The sequence below is a fragment of the Halichoerus grypus genome, chromosome 7, assembly GCF_964656455.1.
Source record: "Halichoerus grypus chromosome 7, mHalGry1.hap1.1, whole genome shotgun sequence".
NCBI lineage: Eukaryota > Metazoa > Chordata > Mammalia > Carnivora > Phocidae > Halichoerus > Halichoerus grypus.
In genome coordinates, this window is record NC_135718.1 from 57,698,294 (window position 1) to 57,712,613 (window position 14,320).

Sequence of the window (14,320 nt, forward strand, 5' to 3'; positions counted from 1 at the left end):
ATTCCTGAGATTGGTGTGTTGTCTGGGATACCATGACTCTGGGGAGAGATGGAAATGTCCTCTGGTGGATTTCTTTTTACCCTGCTATCCATTGCATTAACCACATGTAAATGCACTCCAACAGACAACTTTCTACCACATAATGGTTTGACAAAATAATTTTAAGAGATACTTTAGTATTTTTTTTTTTTTTAGCAACTCTCATTAACAAGTTTCTGGATCTTTCATAGAATACCACATGTACGGTCATATAAAGCCAAGTCTTTGATTATTCAAGGGATTTGCAGAAGTCCTAATAACCAAACATAAGCAAATAGCTGCTTTTATGAAAATGTCAAAGGATCTTTTTTAAAGGGAAGCTTTGAGCCTTATATGAATTTTCTTAAGCTCTGGGATATTCAATTTATTGAAAAAAAGATGTTGGAACATAGGTTTGGTTGTCAGATCTGGTACTGAGTTAAATATAACCTTATTTATACTTTCTGGTAGCTAATAGAGCTATATAATATGCTGTAATTGGACAATTCATATTATAAGATAAATTAATATAAGCGTTTACTCTCCAAGTCTTGTCACCCTTCATCATTATATCAGGTACATATGTATTATCATATATCACTCAACTGAGAGGTGGAGAAAAGGAAAAAAAAAAAAAAAAGAAGACACAGACAGGAAGAAGAGTAAAATAATCAGAATAATGTATTAATCTCCCTGTGGTTTACTTAGGGCCCTGAAACTAACTGTTGCCTGCTTAAACTTTTCTATCAAAGTCAACTATGATATGTTTTGATGGATAGAGAAATTGAATATACTTTTATTTCACATAATTCAAAGCCTGATAAATTATGCCAAGTTTTATTTAGAATTATGTCATTATAAGTTTACTATTAACCTTTATTTAATTTTTAGCTTAATTTTTCCGTTTTTCTCATTTTCTTATTCCATTTTAGTAAATGTTTTCAAAGCAGGATTTTATGGGGGAATGAACTTATAGCAAATTTAATATGCTATGAGAGATGCTGTAGTGATTATAAAATATAGCTTGTCTCCTAATGATCACTAGTTCAAAGTGTTTAATTATGCAGATGTTTTAATCTATAAATTGTCACAAATCCTTTTGAAAATAGATGGGTTACAAACCTGAAAAGGAATGGTGATCATCAAAGCCTTGTATTTAGCTAGCATTATACCCTATGAGCCTGGAATTTCTAACCAGCAGGTGGAGATCTAATAGTATTTCTCAAAGCCTTTCAGAAGAGTGTCCAATTATTTGCCATTACCATTCCATCCTGTTCCTATTGCACTCAGGAATGTAAATATCAGTATTTTACACGCGTCCTAACAATTACAGGGCCACATGAATTGAAAAGCACATTAATTTTCTTTGTAAATCAACTGGAGTTTCCCAGACTAGGGGAAACTAGGTGAAACTGCCTCTTAATAAGAATTAAGGATAGTCATGAAACTTCAGAAACCTAAGGGCTTTTGTAATTTTATAGTCACTAACAAATTATAGTCTCTACATAGGTACCATTTTAAAGATAACATTTAAAGCACTCACATTAAGGATGTTTTAGGTATGTAATGTAATACAAATTGTTGTAGTCTAATGAATTCAGTTTCATAGGCTTATTTATTACAATATAGCACGGGCCACACTGTAGAGAACTATCTAGAGTGAAAATTTATGTGTATTTAATTTTATTTTTAATTTTATTATGTTAAGTTAATCACCATACATTACATCATTAGTTTTTGATGTAGTGTTCCATGATTCATTGTTTGTGTATAACACCCAGTGGTCCATGCAGAACGTGCCCTCTTTAATACCCATCACTAGGCTAACCCACCCCCCCACCCCCACCCCTATAGAACCCTCAGTTTGTTTCTCAGAGTCCACAGTCTCTCATGGTTCGTCTCCCCCTCCGGGGGAAATACGTAATTTATTTTTGAAAAATAATTGTTTGTATATGATATACATTCCATATATCAGAGATACTCATGGCCACTTTTGCCGTACTGCATGCTCTTCATAATCCACAAGAGTATTTTAGGAGAAGAGCATTAAGACACAATTCCCTTGGCATTTATTAAAATAGCATTATTCATGATGAACTCTCTTCATATTAATGTTGATATATTCCAAAATTCTAAAATTAAAAAATATTTATTTTCCTAAGTGGAAAGATCAGAAAACTATGCCTTGAACTAGTTACTGAATTCACTTTTACTATTTCCGCTCAGCTTAATGCAAGGTGCATTCTTGACGATTTAATAGGAAATTGCCCTAGGCACCAAACAAACAATGGAATCCTTTGGAAATAATGGTATTCTTATAAAGAGATGGGTTTGTTAAAGAAAATAAAACACATTTAAGGAAGTTAAGAGTTAATGATACTGAACACCTACCAAAGCAACTAGGCTTATTGCCATATCAGATGATCTGACCACCTTACTAGTATTTTTTCACTTTCTTAAAGAATAAAATACAAAAGACTATGCATAACCTAATTCTTAGTCACTTTAATAGCAGTCATGTCATAACCAGTAATTGGTGAAAACTTAAATTGTACAGGCAAATACACCTCTTCTACATTTTTTTCACATATTCCTGAGGTCAGAACTGCGATATAGGTTTTTTGACACACACAAATTGGATTTGCATGATACATGTTAAAAACAAAGAAAATGAAAAACTTCCGACAATCCATGACCTTTATCTGCTACTTATTATTTTATTTATTTAGTAAAATTGCATATGTCCTGCATTTATCAGGGAATGGCTCAATTGAATGCTCTTGATTTGAGGATTAAATTTAGAAGAGTATAGGAGGGGAAAATTAAAAATCTTCTTTAACATTTATATACAGAACAAATTCAAGTTGCCTCACTATCTGAGGAAAATACCAGACTCAGAAACTACGGGAGTCCTAGATTTCCAGAAACTAATACCCATAGACATCTAAAATACCAAACTAATTAGGAGTGGTGAGTGGAACTTGCAGGACAGGTGTGGTGTGTGGCATGTGATTGGCAATCTTTAGAATCCCAGGTCTCAAATTTCACTTATTTTGAGGACTTCTCTGATTTTCTCCCAGCAAAATTAGTCCTTCTCTCCCCTTCCATCCTATAGCACCATGCTCATACTTCATTTTTAGAAATATCACATTGAATTACAATCATTTATTCACTTTTAAACATTTGATCACTTTATTGCCTATCTCAGTCCTTGGCATATTATTAGTAAAAGCTAAATAAATAAATAAATACTTATTTGATTGAATTAAAAACACCAAAGTATTGTGGATATAATATAAGAGACAATCATTATACAAAAGAAAGGCACACTAAATAAATACATGTGAACGAAAATTTGTAACTATCAAGTGAACACACAGCTAGCTGCAAGTGAATAGTCCAAATGACAAGCAAACTTTGATGGAAAGAGAACACTTCTCCACCTTATTTAACTGTACCTTAAAAAGATAACAGTTTTATTGACAATTGTCTGTACTTTTAAGGCAGAAATAATTCTGCATATTTTGTTAAATTTTGATATGTTCATAAAATATTTTGTAGCAAAAAATAATATTGAGTAAATGTGAGTTCTAGTGGTGAGTCTGTATTCTATTATCAAAATGATTTTGATCATGGTGTTTAATCATATTCTACTTCAGTTTCTTTATTTGTAAAATGTAGCAATCAAAAAGCATTTTTGTTTTTACTCTTTGGGATAAAAATTCTGGTTAGTATTCACCAATATTAATATAAAGACTGAAAGGTTGAAAAAAGAAAAACTCAGTAAATCTATAGGTCATTTTCTCACCTGATACCAAACAGTAATTCGACTGAGGTTGTTGTTATTAACTTCTAAGAAATTATTTAATTCATATAATTATTTTAAGTTAATAGAGTTGCCTGAATCAGTCTTTTTACTGAAACTGACAAGACATTTTACTGAATGTCATTTTACTGAAACTGACATAAGACAAAAGATTAATATGATTTAAGCCTCCCCCCAAAAGAAAGGTAAAATATAGTGAATATATAGGAATATAAAAAGTAATTAAGTTGAAAAACCTTAAAGGTGGGAAATATTTATGCCCAAATAGAAAGGCCAAAACATTTGCTCTGGCCAGAGTAAAATTTGGCTCTGAATTTTTAGGCAATCGGGATAAAAATTGAGCTTGGTATTTCTCTGCCAGACAAGCATGAATCTAACAAATATTATTCAAATAATAGATGTCCATATGTAAAAAATAGTACTCTTTCTTCATTTCCTTCTCTCTTCATTTTGCCCATCTGAATACTGCCAGTCTTAAGTTCTGTCTCAGTTTTCACTTTTGCCCAGAGTTATCCCCAACAATTTGGCTAACTTTGATTTCGTCCTTTGATTGCTATGTACTCTTGCAGGTATTCAATTTAGCTTGGATTTTTTTTTTTTTTTTTTTTTTGCTTAATATGGATGTCTTTTCTCTTTGCTAAGACTGTAAGTCTCTTGAGAACAGGAAATATGTAATATACTCTTTTCTATCTCTCAAAGATTTTTACTTTCCAGTAGACATAGATTCGGTATGTAATAAAATCCATTACATTGTTAAAATGTCTTCAGCTACAGCTTTAAGTGAAAAGACTTTTAAATTTAAGAGTTGGGCTTAGGGAGTGGACTTTAAATGAGCAGTTGGTAGTGGTCACTTTGTCGGTATATCTATCATCTGGATTTGAATTCTTGCTCCATGGTTTACTAGGTACATGTTATATAATCACTTTGAGCATCATTTTCCTTATCTCCTTAAGGAGATAACAATAGTACTTACTTCATAAGGTTATTGTTAATCCTATTAACCATATTAAGGAGGATTAAATGAATAAATGTAAAATGTTCAGAGAAGTAAACATTCATTAAGTGTTAGTTATTATTATTTTATCTTAAAGTGCTCAGTATTAAGTCATTCCTTCTGGAAATAATTAAATAGAAATTTCTTCTGGTGACAGTTATGGAGCCCGATCAATTACCTGAGGTCTGTCCTCAGAAAGCAAAAGTGTATGACAAAAAAAAAAAAAAGTCATCATTATAGACAATAATATTTACATTCTCAGTAGCAAGAAGGCATGCATTATCTGAAAACTATATCAGATCATTAAGTTAAAAAGATGTGACCCCAAACTACATTTCTGTTTTATATTATATAAAATGTTTATCCATTAGAAGACTCTTCTTCCAATCCCATTATGGTAGTACCAAGGTGTCATACTGAGCTCTCACATTTTTATTCCAAAACTGGAATCAAAGGCAAAGAAAAAGTCAATAAAGGCCACTACCCCAGCCTTATGTTATTCTTCCACAAAATGAAGAAGTATGACAAGGATTCACTGTGAAATAGCCATGTCTAAAATATGATGATGTTGGTTTAAGGAACTCAACTTTGAAGTTTCTTAAATAGGAAACTGGCAAGGAGTGTTGAAGGAAGTCCAATACACTGAACTTAAGGTTCCATCAAATCCAAAGGTAAAAAAATGTTGACATCACAAAGGTCTCAAGTTTTTCTCCATACAGCAGAGTTCAGAATGTCTTTACCTAGATCTGTTGCACATGTGAGACTAGAGCTAGGGTGGGCCCTGTAGGCTCTTCTCTCGAGGCACTAATTTCTTTATTTTATGAATGAATATGAAATAAGACCCATAGATAATGAATGTTACAAGTGTCTAGGTCAAGAACTGCTAGAGAGGACTTTAGAAACTGTATTTCCAGCTCTCCGTTGTGGTGGGTATGCTCCTCTAATATTACCTTATAGCAGAGCAGAATGACAGGTTTGATCCAATCTTTCACCACATTTTCATTAGACTTAAAGTTTAGGGTATTATATTTATGGATCTGTAATTGAAAGCAAATATATCATTGATGTAAAATAGTAAGAACAGATAGAGTATATTTTAAATACAATTTATTTCTCAATATCAGAATTTAACTAGGTATATGTGAATTAATGTAATTACTCATACGGTTGACGCAGCAGTTGAGGGTTTATAGTTTTAGGCTATTTCAAAATTGATCTTGAAAGAGCATTTGGTATTTCGTTTGAATCTTTTATTCTGACGTTTCAGTTTCTCTCTGGAGAAATAATAGCAATAGTTCTTAAACTAGTTTTATTCTTAATATTCTTTCTTTAGGTTGAATTAATTCTATCCATCTGTCTATTATTTGATAGGTATCACTATCACAAATATCTCTTTGCTTTTATGTCCCCAGTGTCCTTATTGGCCTTTACTGATGACATTTGATAGCATAAATGTTACTGTAAATTTTAATTCTTAGTCTTAGTTTTAAAAATTACTTGCAGATTAATGACAATAAATCACATTTCCTTCACTTACCTCTTGGCATATGTAATTTTTTGTCCTCTTCATTATCTTTCACCAAGTCTTCAACCCAGATAGCAGGGTCATCTTTGTTTTCCAAAATCAGAATTACTCTAGATTTTCAGGTAAAATTTTTGTATGGTGGTGGTGGTGGTGCCAGAATGAACATGTGTCATGATATTAGATTCAGGATGTGAGAGCTTCTTTCTCTCTGGATTTATTATTTTAATTGTATAGCATACTTTTATCACAGTTTTAGTAGTGGTGGTTTTTAGTAGAAATGTGGCTGATGGAGTATTTCATTGGCTCTTGAATCCCACATGGATTATAAAAGGCAAGTGTATTTTACATGAATGCCACATGTTCAGGTAGTGTGATAGAGTAAAATGCTAATGTGGTTTCTGAATTACATTACCTTGATCTTGTGCAAATTCAGGGAGGAATAGAAGAGGCTATTAGTCCAACAGTTTAATAAAAAGCTCCTAGAGATACTAATAGAATCAAGAGGCTATTTAAAAAATCATTTAATAGCTGAGACTGAGGCAGATTTGCCTGAAGATTGAATTCAAAAGTAAACATAAAAAATTTATTTGGTTACCTGCACACAGTGATGAAAACATTTGCATCACCTTAACAAAGAAAATTATTTTTTATTTAAACTGTATACTGTATTCTGACTAATAGAACAAGCAGGGTCTATGTTATTATAAAGGTTATCTTCTTGTCTCCTTTATGTGGTGTGCTTCCATTACACATCTCATTTGTGTAAGTAAAAATTCTCTTTAAAAATATTCCCACATAAAATCATTCATAGGAAGTGTCCTGCAACCCAAGCCATGTCATTGCCAGATAACATTTTATGACTAGATTATTGGTGTTTTTCTTCGTGTTGTCATTTGCGTGTGATTACTTTCTTGACCATAGAGGTTTTGCTTCAACAGACAACCTTCCTTTCATTTTTTGCCAGTTGGAGATTATATTGTGGATACGCACTTATATTTTGTTATAGTTTTATAATATAGCTAGGAAAATTGCAAATGAAAATACAACATGAATATTTGCGTGTTATCTTTTGAAGGATTTTTCTTTTAAATGTCCACTCCTTTTAGGAAACAATGTATAAAACTTCAAGAAAGTAATGAACATTTTTTTCCATTAAGTTGCTGACTTAGGATATTGAAGGAAATCTCTACGCAGTCTGAAATAGTTTAAGCAATTTTTTCTGTTTAAGAATAGGAAGGTATATTCTTTCTCTGCTGTCTTCACATCCACTATCATATATGCCTAATTATATTGATTATGGTCTTTTCTCACTTCTGAAAACAGTGCTTATGGGGTGATAGGAGCACATCCCTAGAGTCTGATGAACTGGATTTGAATATCTGACTCTCTTGTATGAGCTTTGGCAAATTATTGAACTACCATGATCCTTATTTTCCTCTTCTTTAAAATGGTGGGTTTACCTCTTCCCTAAGATGGGTTGAGAATGAGATGAGGACAGCACAGTGCTGGTACATCATAAATCAATTCTTTTCTCTTTCCCCACTTCTAGCTTTCAGCTATTATATTATTATCCATGAGAGCAAATAATAAGTTTTAGTTAAGTGAACTGATTTAAGACTGTTTTCAGATATTCGTGTTGAAAGAACTAATGGGGAAAAAATTTATAAACAACACAATCTGTCAAGAAACAACCTGACCATTTTATGTATAGGTGTTCTTTGTTTTGCATTCCTCCAGTCAGGAAAAATGTTCAGCCAGGCTTAGCAAACTAGGATCACATTGGCACAAGAAAGCACAAGAATTAATAATTTTAGACTACAATAAAAAGCAATTGAATGACTTAGTGAAAGTAAATTCATTTGAACAGTGTTTTGCAAAACTTAGTATGCATCAGAGATTAGCTCCAGAGATTCTGATTCAGTAAATTTAGTACGGACCCAAAGGATTTGATTTTTTTTTTTTTTTAAGTAGGCTCTACGTCCAATGTGGGGCTTAAACTCACAACCCTGAGATCAAGAGTGGCATGCTCTACTGACGAAGCCAGCCAGGTGCCCAGGGATTTGCTCTTAATAGTAACTGAAGATATGATAGGTAGCAAAAGTTTAAATCAATAAATAGAAAAAAAAATTAACTGTCAACTTTATCCATCCATGTTATCTTAATACTATTTTTCACATGAATCCAGGTAAACTCAATAAGTGAAAATGACCGAAAATGATGACACTACAGTGTCTATAGACTTGCTCAAAACCTAGGGTCAGTCCTTCATTTCATACAGCCTGAGGCAAAGACTACATCACAGAACCTTCAAGGCCGTGCAGTTCAAGTGTGCTGCCTTATATAACACAAGATATACTGCAATCAGCTTACCAAAGATAAATTGGTGGGCAATGTTTCAGATTAGAAAACAAAAAAAGGATTTACTACAAGGATCCTTTAGCACAAGGTCCCTTGATGCATTTGAAATATTATTTCATTTATACAAAACCAATTTTCACTTAGCTTTTCAGTAAGATACACATATAGAACAAAATCTATAAATGTTTGGGAAAGAGGAGGAAGAAACTCGAGAGTTTTATAAATCCTAGATGGCTGAGGCATTCTGTGCTTTAAGGTCACTGTTCTTAAAAGAAAGGTAAATAATCAGCTATAGACTTTTCAAAACATGAATTTTACCCTAAATTAAAAAATGTTGAATATAAGTAGCTTCCTATGTCACAATAAAATCATAATGCAAGCCATGAGAGAATTTTAAAAAATAACCCATCACTACTCTGGTGTATTCTTAAATGTTTCTTCCCCATTATAGTTGATAGTAAAATGAAGCGCAGTAGCTGATTGTCAGTCTGCTCTACCCTGTGGGTATGTCAGAGTTTTGAAAGCATGGATCCTGGATCCCCTGCCCTTGGTACCTCTCTAGTTAGGGACAGCTGTGGTGCATTGAGAAGGTCATAGCAGTAGTTAGAAGCTCTTACTGAAACACCAGTGCATCTGTATTCTTACTGCATAACCAACCCATCTAGACCTTGGGACGTTTTCACGTGTTAGGAGGTTGAGGTATTAAGCCATTAAGAGGTATGTCAGTGTAAGATGTTACTGTATTTGCTTTAGAGATTTCTCACCCTTTTTCCTGAGGGTCCCACTACCTTTTCCTTTGTGTGCTGCCATCTACCCCACACATCTGATTTTCTTTCTTTTAGCATACTAATAGCTTGCATCATCATGCTTTCAGTTTCTTTACTTATTTTGAATGTTTAGTTTGAGAAATGATATCTGTCTTCTAGTCAGGAGCAGACAAAAGGAAATATATGTCTTTACTCCCATATACAGTGGTTTTATTTTAGAAAATATTTTTGCAAAGAGATACTGCTATTTCCAAGGAGTTTGTGGAGCCTGGTATGATTTCAAATAGGATTGTGAAATTAGTCTTGAACGTTGAATGTAGACAAGTTTTCTTTCCTTTGCAAAATGTAATTTATATTAAAATCTGTATCGTTTTATGGTTTTCTGGAATATTCAGGAGGGAGTAGGGATAGAGACTTGATAAAAATGAGCAGATCAATAAAATTTCGTTTGCCTGTTAGCATATATCTTGGCATCTGTAGGTCAGTTTGGATAAATTACATTTCATTTTTAGTAGGAGGAAAATAGAGAAACTTATTTTCTATTAAGAAAGGTATAAGAATTCAGAATTAAAAAAAAAGAATTTGCAATTTAAGAAGTAATCTTGCTGAGACAAAATAAAGAAAAAAAAATATAAAGGTCTTCCCAATTACCTCTGAATTGATCATGTGTTCAGTTGAACATGTGTTGAACATGTGTTGAACCTCGCACTGTGGATCTGTTTTATAACCCACACAATCTCAATTTAGATGGTCTTCGATTTCTTTCCTTGTGTTTCTTGATTTTATGTTCTTACCTTGGGTCTACATATATCCACTTCTTGGAAGCATCTCATCTTCACATTTACAAATGATATAATATGTTAAGAAATCTATGACTTCCTGTGCTTTTTGAACAAAGAGTTTTAATGTGAGAGCCCAGAGTAGCACACAGAAAGAGTTCATTTAGCTCGTATATTATACAGATAGAAGAACTGAGTTAAATTAGGGATTAAACAACATGACAAACATTTTTTTTTTCTTTTCATTCTGTTCACTATCTCTGGAAATTCTCTGGCTCTGGTCAGAGAGAAGGCTTTTAGTATAGTGTAAAGGCTCTGAACTTTGAGAATGGTTCAATTCCACCAATTATTAGCCTTGTGTTCTTGGGTAAGTCGTGACTTCTTTGAGATTAATGTGTCTTCATAGTGTGGTTATGAAGACAAAATGAAATAATTTATGTAAAATGTGGTTTGTAAACCTCAAAACACTGCATAAATGTATCCTTTGCTGCAGCTACTGCTATATGGTAACCATGCTGGGTCAAACTGCACTTTTCAATTCCAAACACATTCAACATTCCTGTTATTTAAATGAGTGAGCAATAGACAGGGAGGGAGACCTGGGGGCAGGGTGGTTAGAAAGGAGATAGGAGATTAATGAATGCTGAAAAAGATAGGTTATAATTAAGGATTTTAGACACAAATATATAAATTGCAAATGTATGATAAAGATTCCAGACACAGTTTCCTCTAATAGGTTTTCACTCCCTTTTCCACCCACCCCCATGGCCCTGAACATGGCAGAATAAAAGTTATGCAAACAAATAACCCTGCATCTTCTTTTTTTTTTTTTTTCTTGTAAAAGATCCTTTGGGTTGAATTTCAAATATGAGAAATTCAAAATTCTTAGTTTATTTGGCTCTTACTGTATTAAGTCTTCGAATGCACAGAGCAGTGGTTCTAAGGTGACTGCTTCTACTTATAGTTGTTTACTTTAGATGAATTTAAAATGTTTAAGAAAGAAAGTTTGCTTCAGGATGTGAAGAGCACACATTTGTGGGGCTCCCTGGAACCTTATATTTCTAAAAATTATTTATCAATTTGAAAATGTCTGGAAATAGATATAAAATGCTTATTTATGTGAATTAAAAGATGTTTGAATCTTTGCAAGGACAACTTCTAAAGAGAAAAAAATTGCAAATGACATTTTGGTTTACATAATAAATAAAATTTTGCATCCAATTTCAAACCCACAATAATAGGTTTATAATTAATCCTCTATAAATTTGCTAACTGTGCAAGACAAAACCGGAATGTAGAGGATTAAGAATAGTAACAATAATATATTGCAAAGAAATTAGAAATTGGAAAAAATAAAGATTAAGATTAGATGTAACATGACAAAAAATTTTGAATAGCAAATGATTGATGCAAAATATGTTACAAAATCTGGTTTGTGGAATAGTTGATATAGAGACATTTAGTTTCATTTAAATTAGTAAGAGAGTTTGCTTCTTTCAATATTTTCATTTTTTTTCTGAGTGTATCTTTTCAACAAAAATTTGCTGTACATTTTCTAAGTTCATTCTTCTTTAAGCTGCTCTTCAGTTTGCCATGATAAATCAGCATAAGACTAGACTTTTGTAGATATAATTTCTTTGGAAGAAATAAAAGTTTGATGTTGTTTTTGACAAATTCTTTTCTTCGTTGTTTTTGATTGTGTTTGACCCTTGTTGGATTGACATTTGCTCAACCTATTTTTGATGTTATGAATACAAAATGACAACATAAAAAAAGCGTTTCTCTTAGTGCAATAGCAATCAAAACTTGTAGTTTTATATTAAAAAACACACAAAAGAATGTGTGAATACCAGAGATAAAATAACAATTTCAAACAATAACCTGTGTCAAGCAAACAGCAGAAACAAGTTGATTATTTAGCCTCTGAAAAGTTAGGTTTTCATAATTTCATTTAAATTTACTTTATAATACAATTACATAATCAATATATGATCTGGGGTGGCTTCACGTTACTCTGGGTTATTTTCCAGATAATTTAGAGGTGAATCTCATTATGGATGGCAATATAAACAATTTAGAACATATTAAGGATGTTTACAGTTTACTTGAGTTATAAAGTTCTCCACTATGGCTGATATCTATATTGAATGAGCTATCAATGTTTAGACTTTTTCCCCAGGAGAGAATTGATGTAGCACACAAAGTGAAAAATTTCACATAATTCCTTTGAGATGTTCCCCAAAATATAGTCTCACAATTCTAAATGAAAAGTTGTCTTAAAAACCAGGCACATTTTGCACTGACCAATGGTTATTTTTAGGCAAACCACTTTAGGTTAATTAGGAGAAAATCTGCTACTGTACAATTATTATGCTCTATCCTTCCCACCTTGGCTTGAAAATAATGAGATGTAACAAGTTTTTCTTTGTCACTGGCAGCTGCACCTTTTAAGTGTATCAAAGTCTGTTGCTGTGGTTACGGCCTTTGTTTCCAGTGATGTTTTGTCCATGCTTCCCCCTACCCTTAACAATGGGTTACTCAAAAGAATGAAATAATGAGTCAATTCATTCAGAAATACGTTGTTAAAATATCCCTCTTTATCATTACATTTCACTGCTTAGAAACTAGGCTGTAATTCAAGGCAACAGTTAAGTCTGAGAAGTGTTAAAAAAAATCCTTGATTTTTTTTTCATTTATAAGAAAAACCTGCCTATGTAATTGAAGAACTTCTTACAATTCTCAACAATTAAATCCTTTTTGGTTAATGTATTATTTCTGGAACAAGTAGATAAAATTCTACGCAGTAAGCATGGTAAAAATCGTGCATGTTTCGCACAGCACAGAATTTTAGAGTCAAGGTTTCTGGGCACAAAAGCAGTAACAAAACAGTCCCTACAAAACTGAGTAACTCGGAATAACACAAGAAATAATTTTTTTTTGTTAATTTAAAATTTTAGAAACTGAAATGTGTAAAGTTTGTAAAGTAAAATGTAATTAAATTATGGTACTGTACATACCAGTTGTTTCTATAATTGAAACTTTACAATATGAAAAATACATTAGCTCTGTACAGTTTTTACAGGTAGGTAGGATGAGTTTTGAAAAAAAAAGATTTTCTTTTTCTCAGGGTCATACTCTGTTTAAGTCAAAAAAATACTGCACAACTTAGCTAATTACAAAGTGTAGACTTGAAACAATTCATGTCTTCTTTATTTCATGAATAAATCTTGGATTTTTGTTTAACAGGGGATTTTTGTTGTGTTTTGCTTTTAGAGTCCACAATGAACAAATCTTCCTCATTTTGTCCTTGAGGTTACAAAGTTTGGTGGCAACCCTTGGCTACTGATTAGCTCAGTTAAGTCAGCTGCTGTTTGTGGTCACTGATTTGGCCAGCAGTTGTGATTGTGCTCAGGTCCAGCTCAGTCTCTAGGTGTGTTTCCATCGTATCTTCCTGTGCGTTCGTTTCAAAGGACTTATGAGAGAGAAGTTCATGATGCACCCCACAGTAACTTATTGTGGGCTGGTCGTATGCCAGAAAGGTTGACACATTCATTGATAAAGGTATCTGGGGAAAAAAATGACATGAGAAAAATCAGTTATAAAACGACAAACCAGTTTGGGGGCAAGATTTGGCAACTGTGAAGTTCTGACCTGATTAACCTCTGCGGTTATATCTGTGACTCAAGTGTCCCCATGCTATCCTACTAATGTCCCTTATTCTCAACTGGTAAGTACAATGCCACAGTTTTAAAGCCTGGGATGGAGCTGCTCAATTCTTAACTAAAATTATCAGATAGATAGTAGCCTGAGTGGTTCTGATAATGCTACAAGCTTTATTGAAAAAGTCAGAAAATGATTTTCCTCACTAGGGTAAAATTGTGGTTTTAGAGCTAAGAAAAGTATTATTTGGTTATGTCTGGTATTGGAATACCATAGAACAGTGGTTCTCAAACTTTATCATGTGTAAAAATCTCTTCCCCCTTCTTTACCTCCAATCCCCCACTCCCCTGAGTTTCTTATTCAGTAGGTCCGGGCTAGGGCCTGGAATTTGCA

The 14,320-nt window shown here is 32.9% G+C and overlaps 2 protein-coding genes across 3 annotated transcripts in view; one reads left to right on the plus strand and one right to left on the minus strand.

Annotated features, from left to right (window-relative positions):
• The window catches only part of CTNNA3 (catenin alpha 3), a 1,800,030-nt gene that overhangs the window by 593,506 nt on the left and 1,192,204 nt on the right, over positions 1-14,320 (plus strand). The gene's annotated exons all lie outside the window — the stretch shown is intronic.
• Positions 13,438-14,320, minus strand: part of LRRTM3 (leucine rich repeat transmembrane neuronal 3) — a 155,906-nt gene continuing 155,023 nt past the window's right edge. Inside the window, exon 3 of the mRNA XM_036101818.2 lies at positions 13,438-13,832. Coding sequence (XP_035957711.1) covers positions 13,623-13,832 — 210 coding nt within the window. The 3' untranslated portion in view covers positions 13,438-13,622. The remainder of the gene's footprint in view (positions 13,833-14,320) is intronic.